Source organism: Penicillium mononematosum (assembly GCF_028829835.1).
Source record: "Penicillium mononematosum strain IBT 11891 chromosome Unknown utg000003l:1.0-8172316.0:1.0-8177699.0, whole genome shotgun sequence".
NCBI classification, from domain to species: Eukaryota; Fungi; Ascomycota; class Eurotiomycetes; order Eurotiales; family Aspergillaceae; genus Penicillium; species Penicillium mononematosum.
The window spans coordinates 5,026,656-5,052,313 of record NW_026643273.1 but is presented as its reverse complement, the minus strand read 5'-3'; the positions used below and the strand labels follow the sequence as shown (position 1 = coordinate 5,052,313).

General features: G+C 48.5%; 12 protein-coding genes across 12 annotated transcripts; 8 read left to right on the top strand and 4 right to left on the bottom strand.

Moving 5' to 3' along the window:
- Window positions 1-559: 559 nt before the first annotated feature.
- N7519_006925 (DUF1338-domain-containing protein) lies at window positions 560-1,903 on the top strand (the record flags this gene model as incomplete). The annotated part of the gene is made up of 1 exon (XM_057293701.1): window positions 560-1,903. One exon carries the CDS (start codon window positions 560-562, stop codon window positions 1,901-1,903), a length of 1,344 nt encoding a protein of 447 aa, XP_057148512.1.
- A 2,436-nt stretch (window positions 1,904-4,339) lies between these two features.
- Window positions 4,340-5,884, top strand: N7519_006924 (uncharacterized protein; the record flags this gene model as incomplete). Its single annotated transcript, XM_057293700.1, has 2 exons — window positions 4,340-4,579; window positions 4,637-5,884. 2 exons carry the CDS (start codon window positions 4,340-4,342, stop codon window positions 5,882-5,884), a joined length of 1,488 nt encoding a protein of 495 aa, XP_057148511.1.
- A 910-nt stretch (window positions 5,885-6,794) lies between these two features.
- On the bottom strand, window positions 6,795-7,351 carry N7519_006923 (RidA family protein; the record flags this gene model as incomplete). Its single annotated transcript, XM_057293699.1, has 4 exons — window positions 6,795-6,944; window positions 7,004-7,177; window positions 7,245-7,258; window positions 7,312-7,351. 4 exons carry the CDS (start codon window positions 7,349-7,351, stop codon window positions 6,795-6,797), a joined length of 378 nt encoding a protein of 125 aa, XP_057148510.1.
- An 840-nt stretch (window positions 7,352-8,191) lies between these two features.
- N7519_006922 (Zn(II)2Cys6 transcription factor domain-containing protein) lies at window positions 8,192-9,799 on the bottom strand (the record flags this gene model as incomplete). The annotated part of the gene is made up of 4 exons (XM_057293698.1): window positions 8,192-8,694; window positions 8,777-9,621; window positions 9,677-9,682; window positions 9,732-9,799. 4 exons carry the CDS (start codon window positions 9,797-9,799, stop codon window positions 8,192-8,194), a joined length of 1,422 nt encoding a protein of 473 aa, XP_057148509.1.
- Window positions 9,800-10,331: 532 nt separating this feature from the next.
- N7519_006921 (FAD-dependent oxidoreductase) lies at window positions 10,332-11,783 on the top strand (the record flags this gene model as incomplete). The annotated part of the gene is made up of 2 exons (XM_057293697.1): window positions 10,332-11,425; window positions 11,501-11,783. 2 exons carry the CDS (start codon window positions 10,332-10,334, stop codon window positions 11,781-11,783), a joined length of 1,377 nt encoding a protein of 458 aa, XP_057148508.1.
- A 913-nt stretch (window positions 11,784-12,696) lies between these two features.
- Window positions 12,697-14,246, top strand: N7519_006920 (aldehyde dehydrogenase family protein; the record flags this gene model as incomplete). Its single annotated transcript, XM_057293696.1, has 3 exons — window positions 12,697-12,732; window positions 12,781-13,981; window positions 14,029-14,246. The coding sequence occupies 3 exons, from the start codon at window positions 12,697-12,699 to the stop codon at window positions 14,244-14,246; spliced, it is 1,455 nt and encodes a 484-aa protein (XP_057148507.1).
- A 750-nt stretch (window positions 14,247-14,996) lies between these two features.
- Window positions 14,997-15,943, top strand: N7519_006919 (uncharacterized protein; the record flags this gene model as incomplete). The annotated part of the gene is made up of 2 exons (XM_057293695.1): window positions 14,997-15,615; window positions 15,681-15,943. The coding sequence occupies 2 exons, from the start codon at window positions 14,997-14,999 to the stop codon at window positions 15,941-15,943; spliced, it is 882 nt and encodes a 293-aa protein (XP_057148506.1).
- Window positions 15,944-16,482: 539 nt separating this feature from the next.
- On the bottom strand, window positions 16,483-17,055 carry N7519_006918 (uncharacterized protein; the record flags this gene model as incomplete). Its single annotated transcript, XM_057293694.1, has 2 exons — window positions 16,483-16,736; window positions 16,791-17,055. The coding sequence occupies 2 exons, from the start codon at window positions 17,053-17,055 to the stop codon at window positions 16,483-16,485; spliced, it is 519 nt and encodes a 172-aa protein (XP_057148505.1).
- Window positions 17,056-18,199: 1,144 nt separating this feature from the next.
- Window positions 18,200-18,704, top strand: N7519_006917 (uncharacterized protein; the record flags this gene model as incomplete). The annotated part of the gene is made up of 2 exons (XM_057293693.1): window positions 18,200-18,265; window positions 18,321-18,704. The coding sequence occupies 2 exons, from the start codon at window positions 18,200-18,202 to the stop codon at window positions 18,702-18,704; spliced, it is 450 nt and encodes a 149-aa protein (XP_057148504.1).
- Window positions 18,705-20,056: 1,352 nt separating this feature from the next.
- N7519_006916 (ester cyclase) lies at window positions 20,057-20,482 on the top strand (the record flags this gene model as incomplete). Its single annotated transcript, XM_057293692.1, has 1 exon — window positions 20,057-20,482. One exon carries the CDS (start codon window positions 20,057-20,059, stop codon window positions 20,480-20,482), a length of 426 nt encoding a protein of 141 aa, XP_057148503.1.
- Window positions 20,483-21,180: 698 nt separating this feature from the next.
- On the bottom strand, window positions 21,181-21,951 carry N7519_006915 (acetoacetate decarboxylase family protein; the record flags this gene model as incomplete). The annotated part of the gene is made up of 1 exon (XM_057293691.1): window positions 21,181-21,951. One exon carries the CDS (start codon window positions 21,949-21,951, stop codon window positions 21,181-21,183), a length of 771 nt encoding a protein of 256 aa, XP_057148502.1.
- Window positions 21,952-22,796: 845 nt separating this feature from the next.
- On the top strand, window positions 22,797-24,654 carry N7519_006914 (cytochrome P450; the record flags this gene model as incomplete). Its single annotated transcript, XM_057293690.1, has 5 exons — window positions 22,797-22,856; window positions 22,942-23,748; window positions 23,855-24,169; window positions 24,268-24,434; window positions 24,495-24,654. The coding sequence occupies 5 exons, from the start codon at window positions 22,797-22,799 to the stop codon at window positions 24,652-24,654; spliced, it is 1,509 nt and encodes a 502-aa protein (XP_057148501.1).
- Between the last annotated feature and the right edge of the window lie 1,004 nt (window positions 24,655-25,658).

Sequence of the window (25,658 nt, the reverse complement as noted above, 5' to 3'; positions counted from 1 at the left end):
TTGTATGCCTTGCTTGTCGTGGTGCCACCACATCGAGATAATGCGAAAAAATACTTTCCAAATAGAGCGTCCTACTTCGACTTTGATCAACACTTATTAATCACGGTGTGATTGGATTCTCACTCGATCTGTCGACTCAGCCAATGACCTTTAGAGCTCAGGAGCTCATATCAATGAACGATCTCTAGATTCAATGGACTTCGACCCAATAGTTGACTAATGTTCCCATCGGACAGACAAGTCCACAGGGCAGGTCGGATATTTCATTTGTTGACAAATCAGAATCCGTCCCATGAGCCGATGCTCGGTAGAAGATCGCGAAAGTCCAAACCAAACCTCGACGAATATACTTCGCTAACATGATCTCTTCAAACCTTTAACAGATGACATTTATGGGTCCAGAAGGGTGTTCACGGACTCATCTGAAGTTAACCAATGACTTTAAAAGGGGGCGTCTACCAGGGAGGTCGAACGTCTACCCTTCGGAGAAAACCACGGTAATCTGGAGAACATTTCCCCATCTTCAACGTCGGTTCCTTCGTGACCTCCCCTTTCCACCATGATGGCATCAGACAACGTTTCACCAGACGAAGCGAGGGCAAAATTTGCCGCTTCGCTTTCGCAGATGTACCGAAAGGAAATCCCCCAATATGGTACGCTTCTAGAGCTGGTGTCCAAGATCAATGAGAAAGTGAACAAGGAGGCTCCCCACCATGATACTCTGAAACGAGTCGAGGTCGAACGTCATGGTGCCATCAGACTGGGAACACCCGAGGAGTTGGCCATGATGCGGCGGCTTTTTCGCCTCCTGGGAATGGAGCCAGTTGGATACTATGACTTGACCGTCGCCGGTCTCCCCGTCCACGCGACCGGATTCAGACCTCTCAATGAAGCCTCCCTCCTCTACAATCCTTTTCGTGTGTTCACTTCGTTGCTCCGTCTGGATTTGATCAAAGATGACGCTCTCCGCAATCAAGTGAAGAAAATACTCAGCCTGCGAAGTATATTTACCTCACGCTGTGTTGAGCTTATTGAGCAACTTGAAAAAAGCCCAGACTACCCTCGACCAACTGTCGATGAACTCATTCAGGAAGCATTGAATACTTTTCGCTGGCATGAGACGTCCACTGTGGACATTGGAACCTACAAAGAGCTCGAGGCAAGCCACCCTCTAATCGCAGATGTCGTCTGCTTCCGAGGTCCACACATCAACCATCTCACCCCTCGTGTTCTCAACATTGATGCCGCACAGGCAGCAATGCAGAGTCATGGTCTAAAGGCAAAGTCTTCTATTGAAGGGCCCCCGCCTCGTCAAAACGAAATCCTCTTACGACAGACAAGTTTTCTCGCCCTTGAAGAGAATATTGCATTCTCGGGCGGATCCCAAGGTGGCAGCAAACATAGGGCGCGATTTGGAGAAATTGAGCAGCGAGGAATGGCTTTAACACCAAAGGGTCGCCAGATGTATGATGAGCTTTTGGACCGCTTCAACCGTACCTGCGCACAGCTTCCTCCCCACGCGACCTGGGAGTGGAAGTCCGCCCTTCTGAGAACGTGCTTTGAGGGCTTCCCTGATGACCTGGACACACTTCGACGCGAAAAACTGGCATACTTCAGATATTATGTGGTTGAAGGTCCTAGGAGGCCACAGATTGTTACCGACATAGATTCCTTAGTACAGGCCGGTTGCGTGAGGTTCACACCTATCACCTACGAGGATTTCCTGCCGGCGAGTGCCGCGGGAATCTTCCACTCGAACCTGAGTGCTGGCGGCGAGCAGCTTCAATCCGGTTTAGCGGATAAGGAGGGATTCGAGAAGGCCCTCGGAAGCTCCGTCAATGACGAGTTCTTGATCTATTCAAAGATCGAACAGTCGTCTATCGCGGCTTGTTTAGATTGTTGAAGTCAACTCTTTGGCTGTGGAAAGCAGTATTTCGAATACTTCATTTGAGCACTGCACTTTCTAGGACGGCTTCAGTTGGGTTTGCTCAGGAGCTAGATACAACGGGTAAATTGATAGTTGAGCCAGTTCAAGCAAGAACGTGGACTGCCGTCACGGATACTGACGGCCTAGTTTATATCACTTTACCTTAATTGAGGCTACCTATTCTACGTATTCTTCCGCAGTGGTACATTTATCAAACACATGCATTGAGCCACCTGGGCTCAGACCTCTGTAGTCCCTCCCAGTCAACGACCTACTCTCAACGTGTGTAAGTCAAAAAGGATCTGTGGTCTACACTATAGTCAGCCAGATCGAACCACATATAATTCTGCTCAGAGTATACGGAGGCGTGCAGTTTACCCGAGGACGTGAAAATAAAGGGAGCCCATCTTCTAGCCGAAGCAGAATGGCATTTAATATCGCACCAATATGAGTGAGGGCAGAAGCAATATACTGTTGTCCTCACACGCAACCCTTCTGCTATATCGAAAGTAGCACTGTCCAGAGTAATCGTGTACTATGTTCTGGCTCTCACGTATTTGATCTACAGATGCTTGATGTCAGGTTACGGCAATTGCGGATACACAATGCTTCATCGAGCGATAGAGATGGCCGCATCAATTGACATAGTGAGCGAATGCTAGGATGGTCACCTTACAAGCATCACATTTCTTCAATGATACGAGCCGCTCTCTCTTTCCGCGAACCGAAGAAGATGGAAGCACCAAGCAGGAGCTTTACAGGCGGCTATGCAAATGAGAAAGAGAGCTGTCCCTGCTTTCGAACTAGAGAACCCAACACCGTATATATATTCTTAAGTAGATTATGGCCTCGCCTTTCTATCGTTTCTTGCTTCAGGAATGTAACATATTAACGAAGAATCTTGCAACAGAATGCGCTAGTACACTTTGGTCATCAATATATGTTGCCATGACATTGTTTCCCCTCTTTCATAGTTATTCAGCAGGCACTGGACTTTTACATGTCGCTGGCTATGCTGAATAAGTCATCTCCACTACCTCCGGTGGTAGTCGAGGCGCTATTGGCGGCCGTGATAAACGGAGCCATCTCGACGGCAGGATAGGGGTTGGGAGTAAGTACTCCGTATCAGAGATGCAAGTCGGAATTTGCTATCTCGTACGGGTGTACTGCTTTCAGATTCGTCCGAATCAATCAACCATTCCTTTGGGCGCGGGAATACGGCAAATTTTGGTGCCATTTGCCGAAGCGCTGCGGTCTGTCTGGTTGTCGGGGGTTAAAAAAAGCCCCTACCGATGAGGACCATAGCCCTGGAAGGCAATGAAAATACATACATCGAAGCGGCCGAGAATGATTAGCATGGATCAGCAATGGATTGTAAGATACTCCGTACGGAGTACGGTGATATAAGTTTCGTATGTTATTTTACTCCGTACAGCTAATTGTATCCACTAACAATTAGGCACGCCCTACCCGGCATTCCCTCTTGAACCCCCTATTACCCACCTATTCTTCTATTGGCTACATCAGTTTCATTGCGGCCAGTCCAATAGAAGGCACTTCTCATAGTGGAGCCGCTAACCAAGGAGGTCACTTGAAACCTTCCAAGATTGGAATCGGTGTCTGTTGAAAATACGATCATCCTCATACTTGGAGCAGCTACGGAGTACACCTCATCGGGATAGGCATCCTATACTTCTCGCTCCTAGGAAGTCTCTGCCTGAAAATGCACGGCGGGGTCCTTATAATATATGGGACCCTGAGCCCCTGAGTCGCTTTACAATATACGTTCCTATACTGTACGGAGTACTAATTCGACATTTTCCCCAGGGCTCATCTTCTTGTTTTTTCTCTTACCTATGTTGTATGTATGTTAGAATAACTACCGTATACTGCCCTGGAACTTCTGCAAGGTAAAATCATCGCTGTCTTAAAACAGTGCATGATTTGGATTTGTATGTAATACCCTAGCTTAATGGACATTCTGCTTTGCAAGTTCATTGCAGTCTGAATTCAGAAATAGATTGGACACTATGGACTAATTATGTTTCATGATTTCACGAATTGCGTATACTCGACAGAGTACTCCCTATAGTCTGAGAATTACTTATGCATGATCGATAAATTTATGAAATAACAGTACATGCTAAGAACCTGCTCGACGTAAAAAAGGCCTACTTGATCAACCAATGATATGCCCGTTATCCCGCGTGGCCCCGTACGTCCTAGCATTCTTTCGATTGGTAACTTTATGGTAGACCGCGAACCCCTATTTCTCTAAGACCAACGATAGGAATAGTTATATAAGGGTAGCAAACTTGCAACCTGGGTTTGGAAATAGTGGCTCTGCAACATAAGTCGTAGTTGCGAGAATCGAACCTGGATTAACAGCCAAGGCCCCTCGACGTCGGAAAAATGGAGGCCTTATGGCGCCTCCTCGGAGCATTTCCACCAAAAAGTCCACCACCGCTTGCTGGGAGTGACGATGTCTATCCTGTTCACATGCTAGACGACACCAAGACGCTGCGGGACATCGTCGTCACATGGACCCTGCGCTTTAACGATGTGCTAGATGCGGACAGCCTGCACGCTTCACTGTCCAAATTGCTGGAGATTGGAGACTGGAGGAAGCTCGGCGGTCGGCTGAGGTTAAAGGTTAGCTTGTCGTCCTGATTGTCGGCGACGAATCAATAGCTGCTGACCCGATAGTAGAATGGAGAGCTGGAGATCCATGTCCCCCGGCCCTTCACGGCGGAACGTCCTGCGGTGTGCTACACCCACCAAGTCCTAGCCGTCAATATCGAAGACCATCAACTGGCAAAGACTCTTCCCAAAGCTACCGAGGCCCCATCCATCCAGCCCGGGCCTCAGGAATATCGAGTATTTGCGGCTCGGGAAGATGCGCCGGCGACACTCGAAGACTTTATCTACAAGGACACGCCCCAGCTGTCGCTCCACATAACTTCATTCAACGATGCGACGCTCGTGGGTCTCTCATGGCCGCACACACTTATGGACGTCATGGGTCAGCAGGCCCTCCTTCGTGGCTGGTCTCTTGTGCTAGCTGGCCGGGAGTCGGAAGTGCCGCCCATGCTCGGAGCACGAGAGGACGCCGTGTGCGTAGCGGCAGATGCACCCGAGGAGCCGGAGGAGTTTAGGGTAAGAGAGAAGCGGCTGAGGGGATGGGGTATGCTCGTGTTCGGGGTTCGATTCGTGTGGGATATGCTGTGGAACCAGATTGTTGAGACCCGGACCATCTTCCTGCCTAAGAGGGTGGTGAGCGAGTTGAGACGTCAGACACAGGGCGACTTGCCTGTTCAGGGCATGGGAGAGGTGAAGCCATTTATAAGCGAGGGTGATGTGCTGACGGCTTGGGCAGCGCGCGCTGTGGCATGCTCCCTGCCGCAACCACGGCCAGTGACGGTACTCCATGCGCTCAACGCACGATTTCGGCTCTCGTCCTTGATTCAGGCCTCCGGTGTTTACGTCCAGAACATGGCGGTGGCAGCCTTCACATTCTTGTCCCCCGAGATCGCGACGGGCCCTCTGGGACCCATCGCTCTGGAGAACCGTCGCCATTTAATGGAGCAATCAACGGAGGCTCAGGTTGTGGCCTTCCTGCGCGAGTTGCGACGGGGCTCTAAGGCCGGCAGCGACCCGGCGTTGCTCTGTGGTGAGTCTAACGCCATACTAATAGCCTTCACCAATTGGACAAGAGCCGATTTCTTCAAGGTGGTTGACTTTAGCCCTGCAATTGTGCGTGTTGGCGAAACGGCCGAAACGAGAAGCAACCCGCCCGGCACCATGGTGTTTCACCACGCGCAATCAATGCGACAAAGTCCGACAGCCAGGAACGTGTTCGTGGTGCTGGGCAAGGACAACAACGATAACTACTGGGTGACCGGAGTCTTGCTGCCCTCGGCCTGGGCGAAGATCGAAGAGGAACTAAATAGGATGTGACGATAGCGCTAACAATATGGTGATAAATTTTCGGATAGTGATCTATAACGTACATGTAATAAGAGCTTGATTGTCTACTAAGCAGTGTGAAATGAAGAGTGTGAATTGTCTCAGTCTCAAGTCCCTAAATTTGAAAGAATGCCATACTATGTACGTAGGTAGGATGGAATAAAATGTTGCAATATTCCACTAGACCACCACAAAATCCAAGGTTCCTGTTGAGGACCTAGGGAAGCCCATATCCCAGTTCGACAGAACAGTCAACGTATATCCAAAAGAATGTTTTAATCCATTCACACACTGCTACACTCATTGAAAGAGAAGCAACCACAGTAGTTTCCGATTTGCAACATTTTTTTCCATATTTGCTATCCTTGTGTGAAGATAGCAGTCTCTAGCCACTACATTTGTCCAGAGAAGAGGCTGACTTCATACACATTTCTAGGAAGTCTATCACAGTAACTGAAGAATTTTATTTTCTGTGTCCTTTCTTTTTTGCAAATTTGCCACCCCTCACAGCCATTTATAATGTGTGAGATTGGAGTATATCAATTTAATTGAGATCGAAGGAGTGTGATTAAAGGTAGGTTGAGGGGCCAGAATTTCTCGTGGCTATTCCCTATATTTCAAACTATAGATGTATAGCTATTTTGAAAATGTGATGGATTATGTGTTTATATCCATGGGTAGATACACATTGGAGAATCCTCCCTAGATGGGATGTTTATAGACGTATTGCTCAATCTTTATGCATCTCGGAGAGGAGAACCTTGGAGTTCTGGACAATCCACTTGGACGACTACAAAAGAAACTGTATGATTGACGAGTTCTGTGTATTTCGGGGGAGACTAGGTATTCGGACTTCCAAAATTGCTATCGAACGGCCTCGTCACTTCTTACCCTTGATCCTTTAAGCCAGAGCGGTGACATCCATCTCGAACTCAAGGTTGAGAGGGAGCCGCGCAACCTGGACAGAGGTACGTGCGGGCTTCGAGGTGAAGAACTCGCCGAAGACCTTGTTAACTGCCTCAAAGTCGCGATCAATATCGGAGAAGTAGATCTAAATACGCTTCGTCAGTCTTTGAACTTGATACATGCACGCATGCTTGCTCTACTTACGGTGATCTTGAGAACCTTATCGAGGCTAGAGCCAGCGGTCTCGAGCATGAGCTGAGCGTTCTGGCACATACGACGGGCCTTCTCGGTGGTGTTGTTTCCAACAGGCTTAGCAGCACTGTCGGTGGGGACTTGGCCAGCGAGGAAGACAAAACCACCACCGCGGGTGACTTGAGACTGAATGACAAGACATGTTAGAGATTCATCTAGCAGTTGCTGCAATAGCTGCAAAATCAGAACTCACGTAAGGGCCAATAGCTATGCAATAGTTAGCAAATGGTGATCTTGAGCCGAGGTAATGAGTGACTTACGATGGACACCGTCCTTGTTGAAGAAAGTCTCGACAGACATGATGAATATATTGGTGGAAAGGTTCTCACAAGTTGAACAGATGGTGTTTGTGTGTTGATTGATGTCTCTACTTCGCTGGAATCGACTCTCTTTAAATATACGTCCCTGGATCTAGTGTGGAGTTCTATCTGAATCTCCCCTAATTGGTTCTATCGGGCTTTCGTGTGAGCAGCCAGCAACCGGATGCCCGATTATCACATCATGGACTATCCTTAGCAGAGTAGAGGGGTAATTAAACTCCAAACGTTTCGAATCCGAACTCTCCACCTTTTGATCCGGCGGCGCAGCCATTCGTTTTCGCCCCGTACTCCATCCGCCGGAGCGACTCTACTGTGAACGAGGGCTGCGATTGGTCAATGCGCAATGCATAATATAGAGCCTATCATGACCTCCCGGAATGGGCCCTCACCTTGCCCCCCCATGCTCATCGCTGATCTACGGATGTGGATCACTTTCTGTTATCATGCGATCCCATCATCGCCAAAGATGCCTCACGCCAATTAAGATACATTCGCCGAAGTGCAGCATTCATCTCGCCTCCGATCATACCCGCAGCTAGCAATTTCGTGCTATTTGTTTAATTTTGCTATTTGTTTAATTTTGCTATTTGTTTAATTTGAATCACGAACAGACCAATGGACCAAGTTCCTAGCATCAAGTTCCTAGCACAATATGGTAAATTCGCCGATCCAATCTTGATTCAATATTGATACTATCTTCGTAATCCGGTCTTGCGCATGTCCAATCCTGTTTTCCATGCTATACATCCCACGCGTATTATTCATAATCTGCCACACAACCGCTGTCACACCGTTGGCCTGCACTGGTGGTAGACAGACCTCAGGATGCCAACGGCACAAAAGTGGTGCATACCGGAGAATCTGGCGCGAACGGCCATCGAATGAATCGCATCATGATTTGGGATCCTTCCTCTTGAAGGTCCGCGGAAACCTTCCGTATCCGTTGGTTCTCAGTTACATTGATGTGATCTACAATGATTCCGACATTTTGCTCTTCGATCTCGATCATTCGCTGCGCACAGAGTCCCGAATATCTGTCCTGCCAAGCACCGTGGTAGAATGGAGACTGGAGCATCAAGGAAACAGCCTTCCTACGGATAAAGGGATGACGGCAGCGGGAGGCTGCGAGGAACATTGGGGGTGTGATTCCAAGATCGAAGCTAAAAAGTAGGCTAAATGCCTGCGATTCTCTCTTCCACATCTCGGTCACGCTCTCGGCGAGGTCGACAATGGTTTGGAAACGGTCGGTATAATGATCGAAAATACCCTCAAATTCCGAATGATAGGTTTCGGCAATAATAGAACAGGTATAGAAGTATAGATCTAGCAATTTTCGTGTGGCATTCTCGTAAGATCGGGGACTCGGCCGAGAAGTCGGAGGCGTCTAAAGCTGCTTTCCACTGACGTAAAACGGTGATAGGAGGTTGCGATGGTAATTGGCCATCTGAGTTCTGCTGATCCCGCTCGAGGTAGGAAAAGACATAATTCATCTCTCGATCAAAATCGTTCCGCGCAGAATCGAGGGAAGGATATAACGGAGGGATTTTAGGAGATGGTAGACATAGCGGAACGCCAAGGTTAATTAATGTGTGGCGAGAATCCATACATATAGAGAATTGCACCCGTAAGCGTTGGAATGTCGGTGTTATTTGGTTGTTGATAAAGTCTAAGGTGGGGCGAGAATACTCTTGTAGTTTGTTGTAGGCGTTGGTGCGATACCTCCACCAATAGAGCAGTCTCAACCCGGCTGTGAGATGGAGTAAACATGCAGCATCACCGCTTCGAAATTGTTCGAAGCAGATGAAAAGGAGACAGAGGGTCATGGTGATATCAGGTCGTGATGACATGTTAGGAGACTCGGTCTGAATAGATTTGATTGCGGCCGTATAATGTTTCAGAGCCAGCATCTGGGCCATGATCTGGGCCTGCTTTTCTGATCTGCGAATTGAAGCACAGGCATCGACTGGTTCTTGACTTTCATGGAAGGAAGCTAACGCCGTCAGGGCATGCTTGACCGGTGCTTCACTATAGCCGAGCTGAAGAAGGATGGAAATCCAATTGCTGGCATCCCGAAGGCCAAAAATCCGATGGGCAGTTCGGCTGCGAAAATACGAAAAGGCCCGGCGCTCTTCGTCGCTCAGGCAATCAGGGGACAGGTTGCGGCTAACTGGGGCCGGGTAGCCCTCGCAGATCCTTTGCGTGGCTACGCAGCGTAGACAGGACGGTTTCTGTTCATCACATTTGACATGACTAAGAATAAATTGTTAGCGTGCGGACCGCCGCTCGATTCGATGAGTACACGCACCGGGACCTAAAGACTGTCAGTGATAGGCCAAAAGGGTTAATTCAGGATAGCGTACTTGCAGGTGAAGCAGCCGCTCCGGGTCTTGCGACCAGGTCTCACGACGGCTGAGCGAGCGGTGGGCATTTCGAATTGCACGCTCGGAGTTCAGATGGGTTCGTGCAGGCAGGGGAAAGTCGGGAGTGATCAACGCAGCGAGCGACGTGGCGTGGCGACACCCGTGAACGCCAGCGGTGCTGACTAAGGAGCGGCGAAACTGCCCAGGTGGCCAGTGATCTACCCAGGTATGGATGGTTCCTTCCAAGGTTGACTCCAAAATGGTCCAAGTGACTATAATTTGCTTTTCCGTTTATCTTCAGAGCATTGTACCTCAAGACGAGAAGTGCGACCCAGCCCCAAACCCCGCATTCTTAGCTCTGGGGGTGACATCGAATGTGGTTCACAGGGCGCGAGCTTAATTTCTCCGTTGATAAAGATCGCTATCAATCCCACGCTTCTCATTGGCCCGGGATGTGCCGTAGCGACGCGATGAATCAGAACCGTTGGAAGCAACTCTTGGCGACACCAGATCGATTGCCAATACCGCATACATAAGTCCCCTGCATAGGTCTACGTCCGGGACGACTGTTTGATTCAATCATCCTGAGGGGCTCTCATCATGTCGAAATTATCCTCTACTCCTTCTGAAATCATCATTATAGGTGGCGGTGTAATGGGGCTCAGCACGGCTTGTGCCCTCGTGCAACGTCCCCAATATTCCAACTCCTCCATCACTATCCTGGAAGCTGCCCCCGCTGTGCCAAACGGACAGGGTGCTTCTGTGGACACGAGCCGCATTCTGCGTGCCGACTATGCAATCAAGCCGTACACCAGGCTGGTGACGGCCGCACGGGAAAAGTGGCAGGATGTCTCGCACGACGGATGGGGTGGTGAAGGAAGATACCACGACGCCAAACTTCTCCTGACCGCTGAGCCTGGGACGGAAGGCCACGTTGATGGCTATTTGGAGGAAAGTCTGGAGAACCTGAAAGAGCTCGCACAATCGGGCGAATACGCGTTCAAGCCGCAGGACCTCCGAGAGCTTTCTGATCGGAATGCGGTCGCCAGAGAGTCCCTTGCCCCCGGGTGCAGTGGCAATTTTGGCTATGTCAATGATCAGTGTGGCTGGGTCAACGCCGAGGCCTGTGTCAAATATGCGTATCAGAAAGCCCGGCGCCTTGGGGGAGATCGTTTCAAAGTGCGAACCAACACTCTGGTGAAGCAACTGCTCTATCAGACCAATGGCAAAAACCTCGGTGGCGGGGTTCGCTGTACCGGCGTGGAGCTTCTTGACGGTTCTTGTGTTGATGCAGACCTAGTCATTGTTGCTGCGGGCGCGTGGACACCGTCGCTGGTCGATGTTCAGGGGCGTGCCGCTGCTACAGGCCAAGTTCTGGCATATATGCCCATTACCAATTCCGAACAAAAGGCCTTCAACGCAAGCCCGATCTATTTCAATGTCAGCCGAGGCATGTTCATGCTTCCTCCCCATGACAATGAGCTCAAGATGGGCCGTCACGGATTCGGTTACCAGAACCCGACAAAGGTAACTATTCCGCGACCGACACCGGAGAATCCAAACCAATCCGTAGAAGCCACCGTCAGTGTGCCGCGCACTGACCTGCCCATCCTGCGGAAGCAGAGAAGGCTTGCAAGGACTTCCTGCTTGAGATGTTCCCAAGCTGGAAAAATCGGAGCTTCTCGAAAACTAGGGTGTGCTGGTATTGTGACACGTATGTTACTTTATTCATGCAACCTTACATCCTCAATTCTAACACTACTTTATAGACCGACCGGCGATTTCCTTGTCGACTACGTTCCACACTCATCTGGCCTTTTTCTCGCGACCGGTGACAGCGGCCACGCTTTCAAGGTTTTCCCCATCATCGGGGATAAGATTGCAGACGCCATTGAAGGGAAACTCGATCCGGAGCTGCAAGATCTGTGGCGATGGAAGACCGATGCTCCCAACACCTTCCAAGGAACGGATGACGGAACACGAGGTGGCAGGCGCGGAATGATTTTGGAACAAGAGCGACGAGGACGTGGCCAAGTTGCAGGACGCATCTGATCTCCTTGGCCTTCAATAGGATTCGTATAGTTAAAGAGATAGGGCAAAACCCTTCTTTGTCTGACCGCGCTTTTTGAAAGTTTGAATCATGCTAAATAGGAGAACGGCTTGTTGCTGAGATCTGTATAACGAATGGATTGTAATCCGTAGGGTGTTATGCCTGTGAGGTAGACCAGATACCAAGGTACATGTCTAGTTAGACCATGGAATTGTACAGAAGGTTAACATTGCTTGCAGAAAGAAAGTCATATGAAGATCTCCCATTTCGTGATCTGGTTGGGGCAATTGTACAATAGTCTTAAAATGACCAGGGTGCCTATTGGATCACTCGGATACCTAGGTACCCTATTCACGAATAGTCTGCCACTCGGATTGGATATAGAAATGGAGGTGAACGATTGGCCTACCTAGGTAACTTGGGTAGTTAGACCACCTATGGATCACAATAACCTTGAACGACCCACTCCATAAGGGCCTCTAGATCCAACAGCAAGTATAGCTCTTGATTGGCCGGCTCGGATAACGCTTCTATTCCCCAGCCATCATCCATAGATCATCCCGGAGATTTATCTCGAAAGACTTCGATTGGGATCTTCGCTACAGATATCAGTCCTTCGTACGAGGTCAACTCGAGCCGACACCTCATTTGGGACCCCGAAGGTCTATCTTCCGGAGAAAATGTCAAATCCTCGCTTGCTACTCCCGCATGAAGTCCACCTTGAGCCATGACTCAGAAACAAATCATCGCGATTATTCGATTATCCACTTGATGTCGACCCGGCACGTCTCGGATATTTATTGATGGGCTGCACGCCAGTTTCCCTTACTCTGTTATGTCTTCCCCTTTGTTTTTTTTCCTTCAACCCCCTGAACTACCCTTTGACCAGTTTTGCTTTGCATTGAGATCATAACTATGTCTTTTCAAAAGAACCTTTTCATCAATGGACAGGTAAGCACATTCACTTCAGGTTCGTTTCAACTAACTAAGCAAAGACAGCATGTCCCCTCGAGTACTGGGGCAACGTTGAAAATCATCAATCCTCACGATGGCTCGATAGTCGTGGAAGACATGCAAGTCGCCAGCGAGGATGACGTGGAAACGGCAGTGAAAGCTGCCAAAGCTGCCTTCCCCTCCTGGAAGAATACCCCCGCCACAGTGCGAGGGAAAACAATGGTCAAACTTGCAGAGCTCCTTGAGGCCAACGCTGACAATTTGGCACGCCTTGAGACTATCGCAATGGGACAGCCCATCTCACTAGCTAAGCGAATGATTCTTGCATCTGCTGGCGTATGGAGGTATTACGCTGGTTACGCAGGAAAGGTCGGTGGTGAGGCTTACCCTCCGGATGGCGACGGCACATACAAGATCGTTCAGTACGAGCCGCTAGGCGTCTGCGCCGGTATTTGCGCATGGAACGCTTCTCATGTGCTGTCTGCGTGGAAAATGGCACCGGCCATGGCTGCTGGAAACACTTTTGTTCTCAAATCAAGTGAGAAATCCCCGATATCTATCGCGCAGTACGGTGCTTTGATCCAGAGAGCCGGTTTTCCCGCAGGAGTTATTAACATACTCACCGGCGATGGAAAAGTCGGCGCGCTCCTTTCTGGTAATATGGAAATTGCGAAAATTGCCTTCACTGGGTCTACGGCTGCAGGGCGTGCAGTGCAAATCGCAGCAGCCAAATCCAATCTCAAGAAAGTCACACTGGAGCTTGGTGGAAAATCGCCCGCGTTGATCTTCGACGACGCAGATATTCCGAATGCAGTGGCTCACTGCTCCGATGGCTTCCTGCGGAACTCGGGCCAGATTTGCTTTTCGGCATCCCGAGTTCTAGTTCAGGCGAGTGTCGCCGTTGAGTTCATTAAGGCGATCCAGATAGCATTTGAAGATGCAGCTCAGAGGATGGGTGATCCACAATTGCCCACAACTGATTTTGGCCCACTAGCCGATCAAATGCACTTCAATCATGTCATGGAGTTTCTCCGCCAAAGCAAGGAAGAAGGCATCGAGGCGCTGGTCGGAGGGGAGAAGCATGGAACTAAAGGAACATTCGTCCAGCCGACTGTTCTGCTTGGACCTGACCAGGACAGCAAGTTGTGGAAAGAGGAAATCTTCGGCCCGGTTGTTGTCCTGAAGACATTCAAAACCGAGGAAGAGGCCATCGAGCTCGCAAATGACACACCCTTCGGTCTAGGATGTAAGTAACTACTCCCCATTTTCGAAGCATTGGCTGACAGTTCCTAGCGAGCGTTTTTACATCAGATCTTGCCCGAGCACTTCGCATCGCCGGGCAGATACAGTCTGGGGCCGTCGGCATTAACGGTACATTTGCTACAAACCAGCAAACACCCTTTGGCGGCTGGAAGCAGAGTGGGTATGGACGCGAACTGGGGCTTGAGGGCCTTAAGAACTATCTTCAGTCAAAAACAATTCATCTTAATATGAATGTTATGAAGGAATAATTCAAACGATGATTTGTAATTGCAAATCAATCGGGTTTGTATTATGCTTGCCCGGCTTACCTGGACCATTCTCGTTCGGAGCCTCAACACCATATTTCATGCTGTCATTTTTGCATTATGAAGAGGATGCCGAGTGGCTAAAGATTAGCTTCTACTCCGTATCTCCGTTGCCAATCTAAGAGAGAGTGCCTTCCCCGAAAGCGTCACAGTGACCAATCCGACAGGTAGTTTGCCGAATAAAACCCGATTAGCACCTTCGGAGTTGTCGACTGGAGTAACTTGCCACCGATAGGTACTGTGTGTAAGACTCTGAACGCAGTCACACTGTAGATCGTTCCATGAAACCTGCCATAATCTCCCGTTCGGTATAGCCGTCTCCTACATCTCGTGACTTTTTACATTTGGCCTCAAGATCCATGCCCAGGTGTATAGAGGGTCTTACTAAAGAAGCCAACTTCCACTTACCTTGTCTAAGTACCTGAATAGGGTAGGCCTGGGAGCGTCTAGCTGGTACACTTTGAAAAAGATCCGATCTCTTGGCAGAGAGAATGGAACAGACGATGTAGGGGCAGAATGAATGTGGGGCGTTGAAATAAGCTCTGATTGCTTGCCTCGCACTTCGATCTCCCGGTCCAATGAGAGGCTGCAATATTTTGACTCCAGACCCACATTTGGGATCCACGGCGGACCTCGGGAGTTTCTTGATAAACTGTTGTTCGCGTACTCCGTATTGTTGGATAAAAAAGGTCGATGTTCACACGCGATAAAAAGCAGAACAAAGGTTTCTTGCCTAAAAAAGTAAGCTCTTTTCTTTCAGCCAAAATTACTATGTCTTCGAACAACCCCCCTCGAGCACCATGGAGGGAACTACTAGATTTCCAACTACGGCAAACGCCCGGATACGAATTCACAATCGCAACAGTCGAACAAAGTGAGGAGGGTAAATACTTTCCGCGCGCTCGTATATGTGGCTTTCGCGGCTTTTTCCCCGATGTTGAACTCCATCCCAATGGAGAAAACGACATGCAGGAGCAAGTTATCAACGGAGGAAACCCACCGAGCTTTGAAAGCGACCTGTTTACCTTCACAACGGATGCCCGCATGGAAAAGTTGTCCCATCTACAGTCCTCAGAGCATGAAATTGAGGCGCTGTTCTGGCTGAAAGAAGTTTCATCCCAGTGGCGTGTCAAGGGGAAGGCTTTTGCGATCGGGAATCCGCGCGGCGAGTGCGATGAAGGCGAAAGAGAGGCGAGAGCTGCGATACGAAGAGAATTAAGGTTGAAGCCCGGCACGAATTCCGCGAGCGCAGGTTGGACCTTCGAGCATGCCGTGACGAAATATTTTGCGAATCATTCCCCAGTGATGAGAGGTACTGCACTTCAGGTCTAACTAGGAGGCTCCGCTTTGCGACCGTGATCTCTAACCTATTATTAGGTTCCTTCAGGGCCCCTCCGCCTGGTAGTCCAAAGCGCGGCGACTTGCCCGATTCCGGTTTGAATCCAAGTCTAGCTGTTACCGATCTCTATGACAATGTGGCGCGAGAGAACTTTCGAGTAGTTGGTATCTGTCCTCGGGAAGTCGAGAAGCTGGACTTGTCTGACAGGGACCATCTGCGCCGGTGGAGGTGGACACTTGAAAGCAAGGGAGAGGATGAAAATATATCTTTTCAATGGCTTCAAACCGAGCTTAACCCATGAAAAGGCACTAGTGGCTTAATTGATGATAGTTCCAAGGTGAACGCACTAGTTAAGGTGGATTGTAATTGTGCTTTTCTAGTCCTCATGCATTTACCTGGCAACCTCCATCTATAAGTTAATTATGAGTATCTTGCACAAGTCTTGAGTCCATAATGCTCTGGCATCGTATCTCGACACGTTCTGACCCTGTATGCCTGTCCTATAGACCTTATTTTGATAGCTTCCTATTAGCTAGATTTATAAGCTTGCTAATGAAAACTAACTTTCTAGGATTGCTTAGATAGGCCTGACTATGGGGAACTCTGAGCCTTTGTGGCTAGACAAGCTCCGCGGTAACAGACCTAACTATGTACGACAACCATTACTTAGTGAATAAAACGACGGTTAAGGTTTGCTAAAAAAAATATATTCTGATTTTGTGCAAAACCTCTCACTGTTTCTAAAAGCTAGGGTTTGGTTTGGTTTATACACAGGCCACCACACTCAGGTTTCAAAACATTCGATCATAGTACTCGAAGACAGATAACGCTAATCCAGAATTACTGTGTAGAGGCAGCCGTTGGGTTGGAGGTGTACTCAACACGAGCAGCAATGCCGACACAGTCTGTGTTGCCAGCAGGGTTAGCAACACCGGCAGACGCCCAGATGCTCCAGGCACCGTCAATGCTATTGGGGCAGGCTATCAGGTCATTGCCCATGAACTGGAGGTGATTATCGTTGACAGCCCAGCCCTCGCGCTCGCCGTTCTTGGGTGCACCCTGAATGCCAGTGGTGTATCCGATGAGGCCCTGGCCTTTTCGAAATGGTTAACGGAGGGTCAAATTTATAATGGCAATGAGGAACTTACCCATGCCAGAGCGGTCAACGTAGATTTCCTCGGCTGCGGCAGTGGACTTGTCGTAAAGGTACAGGACACCGTCGATAATGTAGAATGTGGCATCCTCCATGTCCAGGCCAGCGAGGATGCTGCCCTTAGCGGCATTGAAGGCAGAGTACTGGACACCACTGCCAGAGTGAATGGCGACAACACCAAAGGTCTCGGACGGAGTAGCAGGAGCGGCCAAAGTGACGGCGGTGGCCGAGGCAGCGAGGATAATGTTCCTGATTTGCATCACGGCGGGTTGGAAATGAGGGATGGTGGCTGAAAAGGTGCGAGTTGGTTTAGTCGAGAGATGATTTGGAAGTTAGGCTAGGCAATGGACAGAATGAAAGGCAATACTTTTGGTTTTATATCTTCCTGGAGGTCAACACAGGCCGGCAATACGGATAGTATGCGGCACAAATCGACGCAAAACTGTACATATTTTCAAGGCTAGGCATCGGACTATCCCGCTAAATGACACCAGTATGCACTATTCGACGAGTATGGGGCAGTCCAGTTTTAGAGATAATAATGCATTAATTTCTCCGAAGAGCTCCCCTCAGCCCCCGAATATGCTTTTCTCCATCCTGGTCTCTTTTTGTCTTTTTGGGGGATCTATTTGCTTTGCTCCTATCATATGAAAGCGTACTATAGGATTCATATCAAACTATCCAGTTGAATATTACCAGCGCTCGTATTATCCTTCTGAATGACATTTCTAAGTGTTGCGATTTCTGCAGGCCCTGAATGCAAGGGTTCTCTCTCCACATCACCTGAAACAAGCCCAACCATGTTCTATAATTAAATCATGACCTTCCCGACCTGGCCCGTCATGCACCGGAGGACAAAACAGTCTAAGACATATCCCAAACCTGTTTTCACCGTTTCTTTTGGGGAGATAACTTGTTGTGGCTCTCTTCCGCACTCTAAAAATACACAGCGGTGTTCTAAAAACAACAGCGTGGTTAGTCAGGGGTCATGGTTTTCACTGAGGTTTTCATCGTCAGGTAGTCTGTATGGCTACTGACTGTTGTGGAAAAATACGCCATTCCGGAGTTCGGTTTCATGAGGGCTCTAATCATACATAATCTTATACCACATGCAAAAGAGACGAAATGGGGGAAGACAAGAGTGTTGTTGAGAATTATAGCGTATAAACAAACTTTTATAATGGCAAGCCAGACCCAAACAAGCAAATTCCCCGTAATACAAGGGTGATACATGAGAAACCGTCATGATATAATACGACCATGAAAACGTGACGACCATAAAGGACGCTTTATAAAAGACATCAGATGCTGTCTCCCAGCTCTTAGCATCATCACCATAAAACACCCTCCAAGCAAGCAATAGCAACCACGGCAGCAATCCTCCTCAACGCCAGTATTATCGAAATGAAAGTTTCCACCCTCATCGCTTTGGCCGCCTCGGCCTCGGCTGCTACCATCCAGAGCCGCCAGGTCTGTTTTTTCCGGTTCCCAGACTTATTTGGTTTGTCGCCTAACCTGCTCCTAGGCCTTGAACCTCGGAATTGGCAAGTTCCACGCCGACTGCATTCCCCACAGCACCTATTGCAGCTACGACTTCACCGTCACCTCGGACCCCGTCCTACCTGAGAGCCATTGCAACGCCTTCATCCAGGGTCCCGACCAGCTACCCAGCATTTCCGAGGGCAGCTGCAAGGACAACGCCGCCTACACTTGGTCCGTAACCGACAAGGTTGACGGCGGTCTCGACTTCGCGATATGGTACCCCTTCAATAGCCGCAGCAACATCACCTACTGCCACTCCATCCCCGCCAGCCAGATCAACACGGAGAATAACGGAGCTGTCCAGACTGAGCACTACAGGGGTCCCGTGAACTTCACTGCTGCCGTATTTGACTGCCCCAGTGCTTAATTTACTTGCGGCAAAGACAGATGCGAAACAGGCGTGGTACGGTGTCAGCTGGAACTTTAGAAGAGCCCTCACTCAAGCATGCACCCCAGTCAAATAAAACAATTCAACCAATTCCTGATTTCTCTCTTCAATCAAGTCAATTCTAGTAATCACGAAGTTAACATGACGTTGAGATGTGCGATACTGTATCTGAACTGCAAGACCATCGCACTGCCCTGGCTCTACCCTGTACAAGATGGTCATATATAGGTGGCACTTCTACATCCAATGTAAAGCTATAGTCCGATTAGTACCTGCTCCCCTGTTTAACCTACGTTAAAACATCCCCTTCCCCGTCAACACGACATGGTACCAGCGACAGGATGCCAGGCCCGCGGCATGTCTATGTTTAATGAAATGTAATTCAGCTGTATGCCACCTAGGCTCCTACTGCTGGCTAGATCCAAGCGGTAAAAAGCATCGGCTCCGAACGCAAACTCCCAGTGTTACGAAACCCCTGCAGCCGCCGCTTATTTGAGGGCCGCAATATACAATATTCAGATGTTACCCACCCTTGGGAAGACAAGAAACATTATACCCTATATAGAAGGATGACCTGAGCACTAACCTGAGTAGTACCTACGGAAAAGACAGGGTAGTCGTTTCTAGCTTCCTTTTCCCACGATATTTAAAAGGGCGGCACAATACCCGAAATTTGCAAACTGCACAAACATACCAAACAGCGGCGCGAATGCCGGAAATCCCGGAAGGCAGTGTATTCTTGATTGAACCATGGGAAGAGGGGAAGCCTTGAGTGAATACAAACTAATGTAACTATACAAGACATACAAGACATACAAGACATACAAAACATGCTAACACTCCAGCTGAGACCGGGATTTCCGAGATACCGCACGCTGATTGGTTGAATCGCCCCAAGGCAAACCTTCCATATCATGCAAACGTGCCAAACAGAGATGTACAGATCATTCATACTTTCAAGTACCCAAGTCCAAGGTATATAAGTATGCCTCGATTCCTAGATAGACAAATTGGTTTTCTTGATCATCGAACACTACAACTTTCAACTTTGGAAACAAAGGTAAATTCCCATCGCTTGCTTAAACTTCCCGAGAGGCATCTTTGTATGGGTCTTCTTTGGATTCCGGTCAAACCAAGGGATCTGTCTTTTTCCCCTTTTTCCCTTTTTATTTTTGACTCATTTGGTATATACTGATTTTCAGTCTTAGAAGTTTGGCGAAAAAAGCGATTTCCACATCCCACTCTTTGCCAGAAAGGAATCACTACATGTGAGCCGAAGTGGGATACTTTATTCCGTACAGAAAAAGCTAATGTATCCTTCTAGCATTATAATGCCTCACCCCCTTCTACAGAAGATGCGTCGATTTGTTGAGTTCATAAACTCGGGCGATGAAACTATAGGGCAACAGGTGGTTTCCAAATCAGCCGTGTTCCACGTTCCATTTTCAGATACCCCACTGAAAGGATTGTCCGGATACATGCAGATCCTTGGCATGATGCGTTCCGCCTACCCAGATATCCAGTGGACACTTGACGATACAGTCATCGAGGACGATAGAGTTGCAGCACAGTTCACTCTGCGTGGAACTCACGAAGGCGAATTCTTCGGTGTTCCGGCTTCCGGGAAAAAAGTCCAAGCACGAGCTATGAACATTTATCGGTTCACAGATGGAATGATTGTGGAGGAGACTGGCTTGCCCGATCTGTTTGGAATAATGCTGCAAATTGGGGCTGTGAGCCCTCCGGTTGCTCATTAGGCAATTTCCAGGGCGCTCTGAGAATGTCAATCCGGGATTCAACATTCATCATCGATCTTTGTACAGTAATTAGTCCACACCTCATGGTAGGCTAATACAAACGATATAAGGCGACACATGGCTACCATGAACTGAACCCCATTTTCACGCTATAGGACGAGGTAATACTGAGGATAAATCGCGCGGCGAAGAAGCTGTAGAAGTATAATGGACTAGTGCGCATAGTGAATCCTGTTTAATATTTCAGGCTCTTAGCCTGGGAGGGGTCTTTGATGACTATGATCCGGACTCTCGGGTATCTCTAAATACAATCAAACAACTACCTTGAAAGCCCATATCATCTTGAACCAGGTCTCGGCTTTGGAGGGGCAGCGTCAGCCAACAAAATGATCCCTCCAGATACAGATATCTGGTAATCAAAATTTTCACTAGTCGTGCTCGGAAGGATGGAATGTCCAGGATAGAGGGCTACTGAGGTACGGGGATTTGTATAGGAGTTTTGTGTAAAGTACGATACTATAGGTAATGCGGTCGTTCTGAACTTAAAGAAGATCTACTAGTATTGTTGGAAACAACATAGCTTAGCGTGATTACCCAGTACGGGCTGAGAAACAAAGCGAGAGTGTCTGGGGTTAAGCTGTATTCTGATCGGCCAGGGCACACTCGATGGAACACCGCGACATCAGCGGCGGTAGTAATCAAAAATCAAAGACCTCAGTAACCCGACCTGCAAACGCACATGTGCAATTTCTCAACAATTCTGCCCCCAAATACTCAACGACTGGAGTCTTATGCAATGGATCAAACGCGCTCGTCGATGGGAACCGAAGACTGCCAACACCCTCCCACCGCTCACCCTCGAGCGCCTTGAAAGTGACTGGGACAAACTGGCGGACACTTGGCTTGGCTCCAGTGATGCTGTTGGGAATGAGTCTCAAGTTAAGACCCACATTTTCTGGTGGTGGGATAGGACCAGTTCCAATATAATTGGAAGGCTTGAACAGGAACTCAACGATTGGGTTACCAATTGGTCGTGAGACGGTCGCAGTGACGAACGCCATTACGCCAGCATTCTTCTTCAGGTCAAAATCAATATCGCCTAGTACCTTGGGGTAGCCATATGCCTCCCGTCCACCGTACACAGCATCTTCATTGTTCAGAACCAGAAGGATGGAGTAGTCGTACTTCTTTCCTTGGTATGTGACTTCGACTTGATGAATCAACTCTTTGTAGGGTCCAATGATGCTGAATCCGTAATCAAGCACCCATGTTGTGATTATGGGATGTTCTTCCAAGGAAAGCTGTTCCGGGACCAACTCTCGAACGGACACACCACTGGTGCGATATTTGATTTTGAGTATGTCGACACCAGTGAAGATAGGTGCGGTGTTTCCACGGCCATAAGGGGTGGCGTGAATGGGAATCGAATGTAGTTCTGTGATTGGAATAGCGCCTTGAATGGATGTCATAATGAAGATGCCTATGCTATGGGGGTGGAAGTGTTTGATTTATCTATCTGGGTACATCGCTTATATATTGCTTGCGGTTGTACCGAATATTCACAAATATTCCTGTTCCTTCCGGGGCCCAATAACCTTTGACAGCATTCCTGAACATGCAGACCGTGGTTTGAGTTCAAAGATCATCGTTTTGGCATAATTTTTAATCTGTTCTTATTAATACCCAGTATGTACTTTATGTCCAAAAGCCTTGCCGAGATCCCGCCCAACGGTTCCCCGGAGATGCTGTTTCAATACTTGAATTCGAGACAATCGTCGTTTTGGAGATAATTTTCAAATCCAATCCATGAGAGCTCATTAATGCACAGCTTATGCCTTATTTATGTCCAAAGGCTTTCCCGAGATACCGCCCAATGATCTCCTGAACATGTTCATTCAACATTGAGTTTGAGACAATCGCCTTCTTGACCATGATTTTGAATCCATCGAGGCCAGTTGATCCGCATTTTGTGCCTGAATTATGTTCAGAGTTGTGTACATTAACTACCTGGCCCATCGCAGCCCATCGTATCCACCCCTAATCATAGGCACTTGCATAGGCACTTGTTAATTGGATCCGGACACGTCAGTCGACCGATAACGCAACGTCCCATAGGAGAAAGATACCGCTTCTTCTCACTGAACCTCGGCTGGCGCAAGAAGATCACTAAATAATGAGCTGATCTGCGGACAAGCCAGTCCCGCAATGCGCACCGTCCCCGAATTCAGAGGGTATATAACGTCCGAACTCTGTAATATTTCTAGGTTTTGCCCCAAAGCATAAAATTCTCACTACTTTTCTATCACCTGTCAAAATGCATGACTCGCGCTTTGAATATGTCTCGGGCAATGTCGCCGCGGCCATTCTTATTCTGGTAGGATCCTAAAGCTCCCTCAGACCAAGGCGGTAGACCCTGTGGTATGGATATGGGTAGTCCATGTTAATCAACTTACCTACAGACCATCCTGATGCCCGTCCTACGGGTATTCTACAATCTCTTTTTTCACCCGCTGCGCAAATTTCCCGGCCCGCTATTATGGCGCGCCTCGATCATTCCCAGCATGAACGCGCTGGCCCGAGGCAAACTGGCTCACGCCGTAGCCGATCTCCATGAGCAGTACGGCCATGTGGTGCGAATAGCTCCGAACGAGATCTCGTTCACCGAACCTGATGCGTGGAAGGATATTTGTGGGCACCGTATCGGCGCGAACAAAGGGAACGAAGAAATCGGCAAGTATCAGCTTTTCTACCGATGTCTAACAAAGCCGACAAACATCATCAACGCCTTGAAGCACGAGCACGCCCCATTGCGCCGCCAGCTGGCGCATGGTTTCTCAGATCGCATCATGCGCGCACAAGAACCTGACATGAAGAAATACATCGATCTTCTCATACGGCGACTGCATGAGAAAGGCACGGATCCTATCACCGGACAACTTATCCCCCTGGATATGGCCTCATGGTACAACTACACCACATTCGACATTATAGGAGACCTAGCGTTCGGCGAGTCATTCGACTGTCTCCAGGACTCCAGCTATCATCCATGGGTCAAGATCATCTTTGAAAGCCTCCGCGAGGTCGCGTATATCCGAGCCCTCACTTTGACTGGACTGGGAGTAATCGCGGAGTGGGCGCTCGCTATGGTAGGGAAGGCCCGAGCAGATAATATGGAACTTGTGACCCAGAAAGTTCTCAGGCGCATGGAGACGAGATCTGACAGGGATGACCTTGTCGCAGGCCTTCTGAAGAAAAAAGATGAAATGGTATGACTGCTTTTCAAAGCCCACCCATCCCCAACCCCGAAGACTCTCATACGACATGCAAAGTCCGACGGTTTCTTGTTTTATTTTTTACTCACACGGGTTTCAGGGTCTCACAATGGACGAGCTCACAAGCAACTGCTTCATATTGATCGGAGCGGGTTCAGAAACAACGGCCACCTCGTTGTCTGGCACAACGTACTTCCTCTTAACCAATCCGGAAGCCCTGCGGAAGGTCACCGAAGAAGTCCGCTCGAGATTCCACAATGAGGACGAGATCACTCTGACATCGGTGGCTGACCTCCACTACATGCTGGCGTGTATCAATGAGAGTCTGCGACGCTATCCTCCTGTTCCGAGCGGAATGCCACGCCTGGTCCCTCAAGGAGGCGCAACTATCGCCGGGCACTATTTGCCGGAGAATGTAAGCTCCGGTATTCTCTATGGCTATTTGTTTAGTTTCCATTCTGGAATGAAACGGTATGCAGCACAAATGATATAGGCGCTAATGAACGGTTTTAGACTATTACTGCTATCCCCCAGTTTGCCATGAACCATAGTAAGCAGCACTTCACCGATCCTTGGGAATACCGACCAGAGAGGTACCTGGGCGATCCCAAGTACGCCAATGATAAATTGGATGTTGTGCAACCCTTCTCGTTTGGACCAAGGAACTGTATTGGACGAAAGTATGTGATTGGTTTATTTGTAATCCCAGGATTGTGCTAACCATGATCACCGTCATGAAGCCTCGCGATCTCTGAGATGCGTCTTATTCTCGCTCGTGTTCTCTTCAACTTCGATTTGTTACCGGGTGATGGTCTCGATAAGTGGTATCATGGGCAGCTAGTTTACTCCATTTGGGACAAGGCTTCACTGCAGGTGTACATGAAGCCAGTACAGCGCTAAAGATGGCTGTTTGAATTGTTGTACGAGGCAATGACTATATAACTATATACATAAGTGGGTGCTGTACAATTCGAGCAAGCCAGTAATGCAAAACCCATTTTATCCTACGCGGATATAATTATTGTCATTCTCGGTTCGGGTCTTTGATTAGCATGCCCAATAATATGTTTGGTGTGACACCCTAGATGAAGTGGTCTCGTAAGTCACAACCGTGCTACTGATAAATTGGCTTGTTTGGAGAGCCAAATTTAAATTCCTGTCTCCAGTTTGTCACTAGCAGAAAAGTGTATTATCGTCTATCAGAGTTGCCCCTCCCATCATTCCTTAATACTTACATTGCAAAGTCTCAACAACAGCACCTTCACAGGCGCATCTCTAGAAGGAGATTAGTTCTCTGGAGGGTTAAATGGAGCTAATTTCAAAATGTTTCAAAACAGTATCATACTCAAAGCACTGTGGCATTTCAGACCAGGCCCATGAGTCCTCTCGTAACCTTCGTCATTTCTGTAGCCCTGAAAGCATGTAGAAGTAGGCTAGTGTTGTCACTAAGGGTCTATAGAGGATTCCACTTTCTAGAAGCGAGGATAGTCAAGTTGCAGGTAAAATATTTTCTTCAGGGCGACTTTGCTGGGTCTTGTAGCGCAGCCTTGAGATATCCACGTCGTTGTTAGAGATCCATGAGAATTCACCACGACTGCATCCTAAAAAAAGATTAACAGTTCATAGACACCTGTCGACAAGGCTCGGTTATAAGCCCTTGTACCATCATGCTCCCTAGGTTTTCACCATTGATACCGTTGCATTCTAAATATAAGCTGAATGGTCATGGAATGTCTCTCGACATTTTACCTTCGAGCTATTTTGCGTAATTTCATTCGGACTTTCTTTACGTGTATCGAGGGCACTTCCTTCCAGGGACAGGAAATAGAATTCGGACCCAGTTGCCGACTATGGGATCACTCCACAAGCATAGCCTGCAATCTTGTCTTGATATATGAATTGGA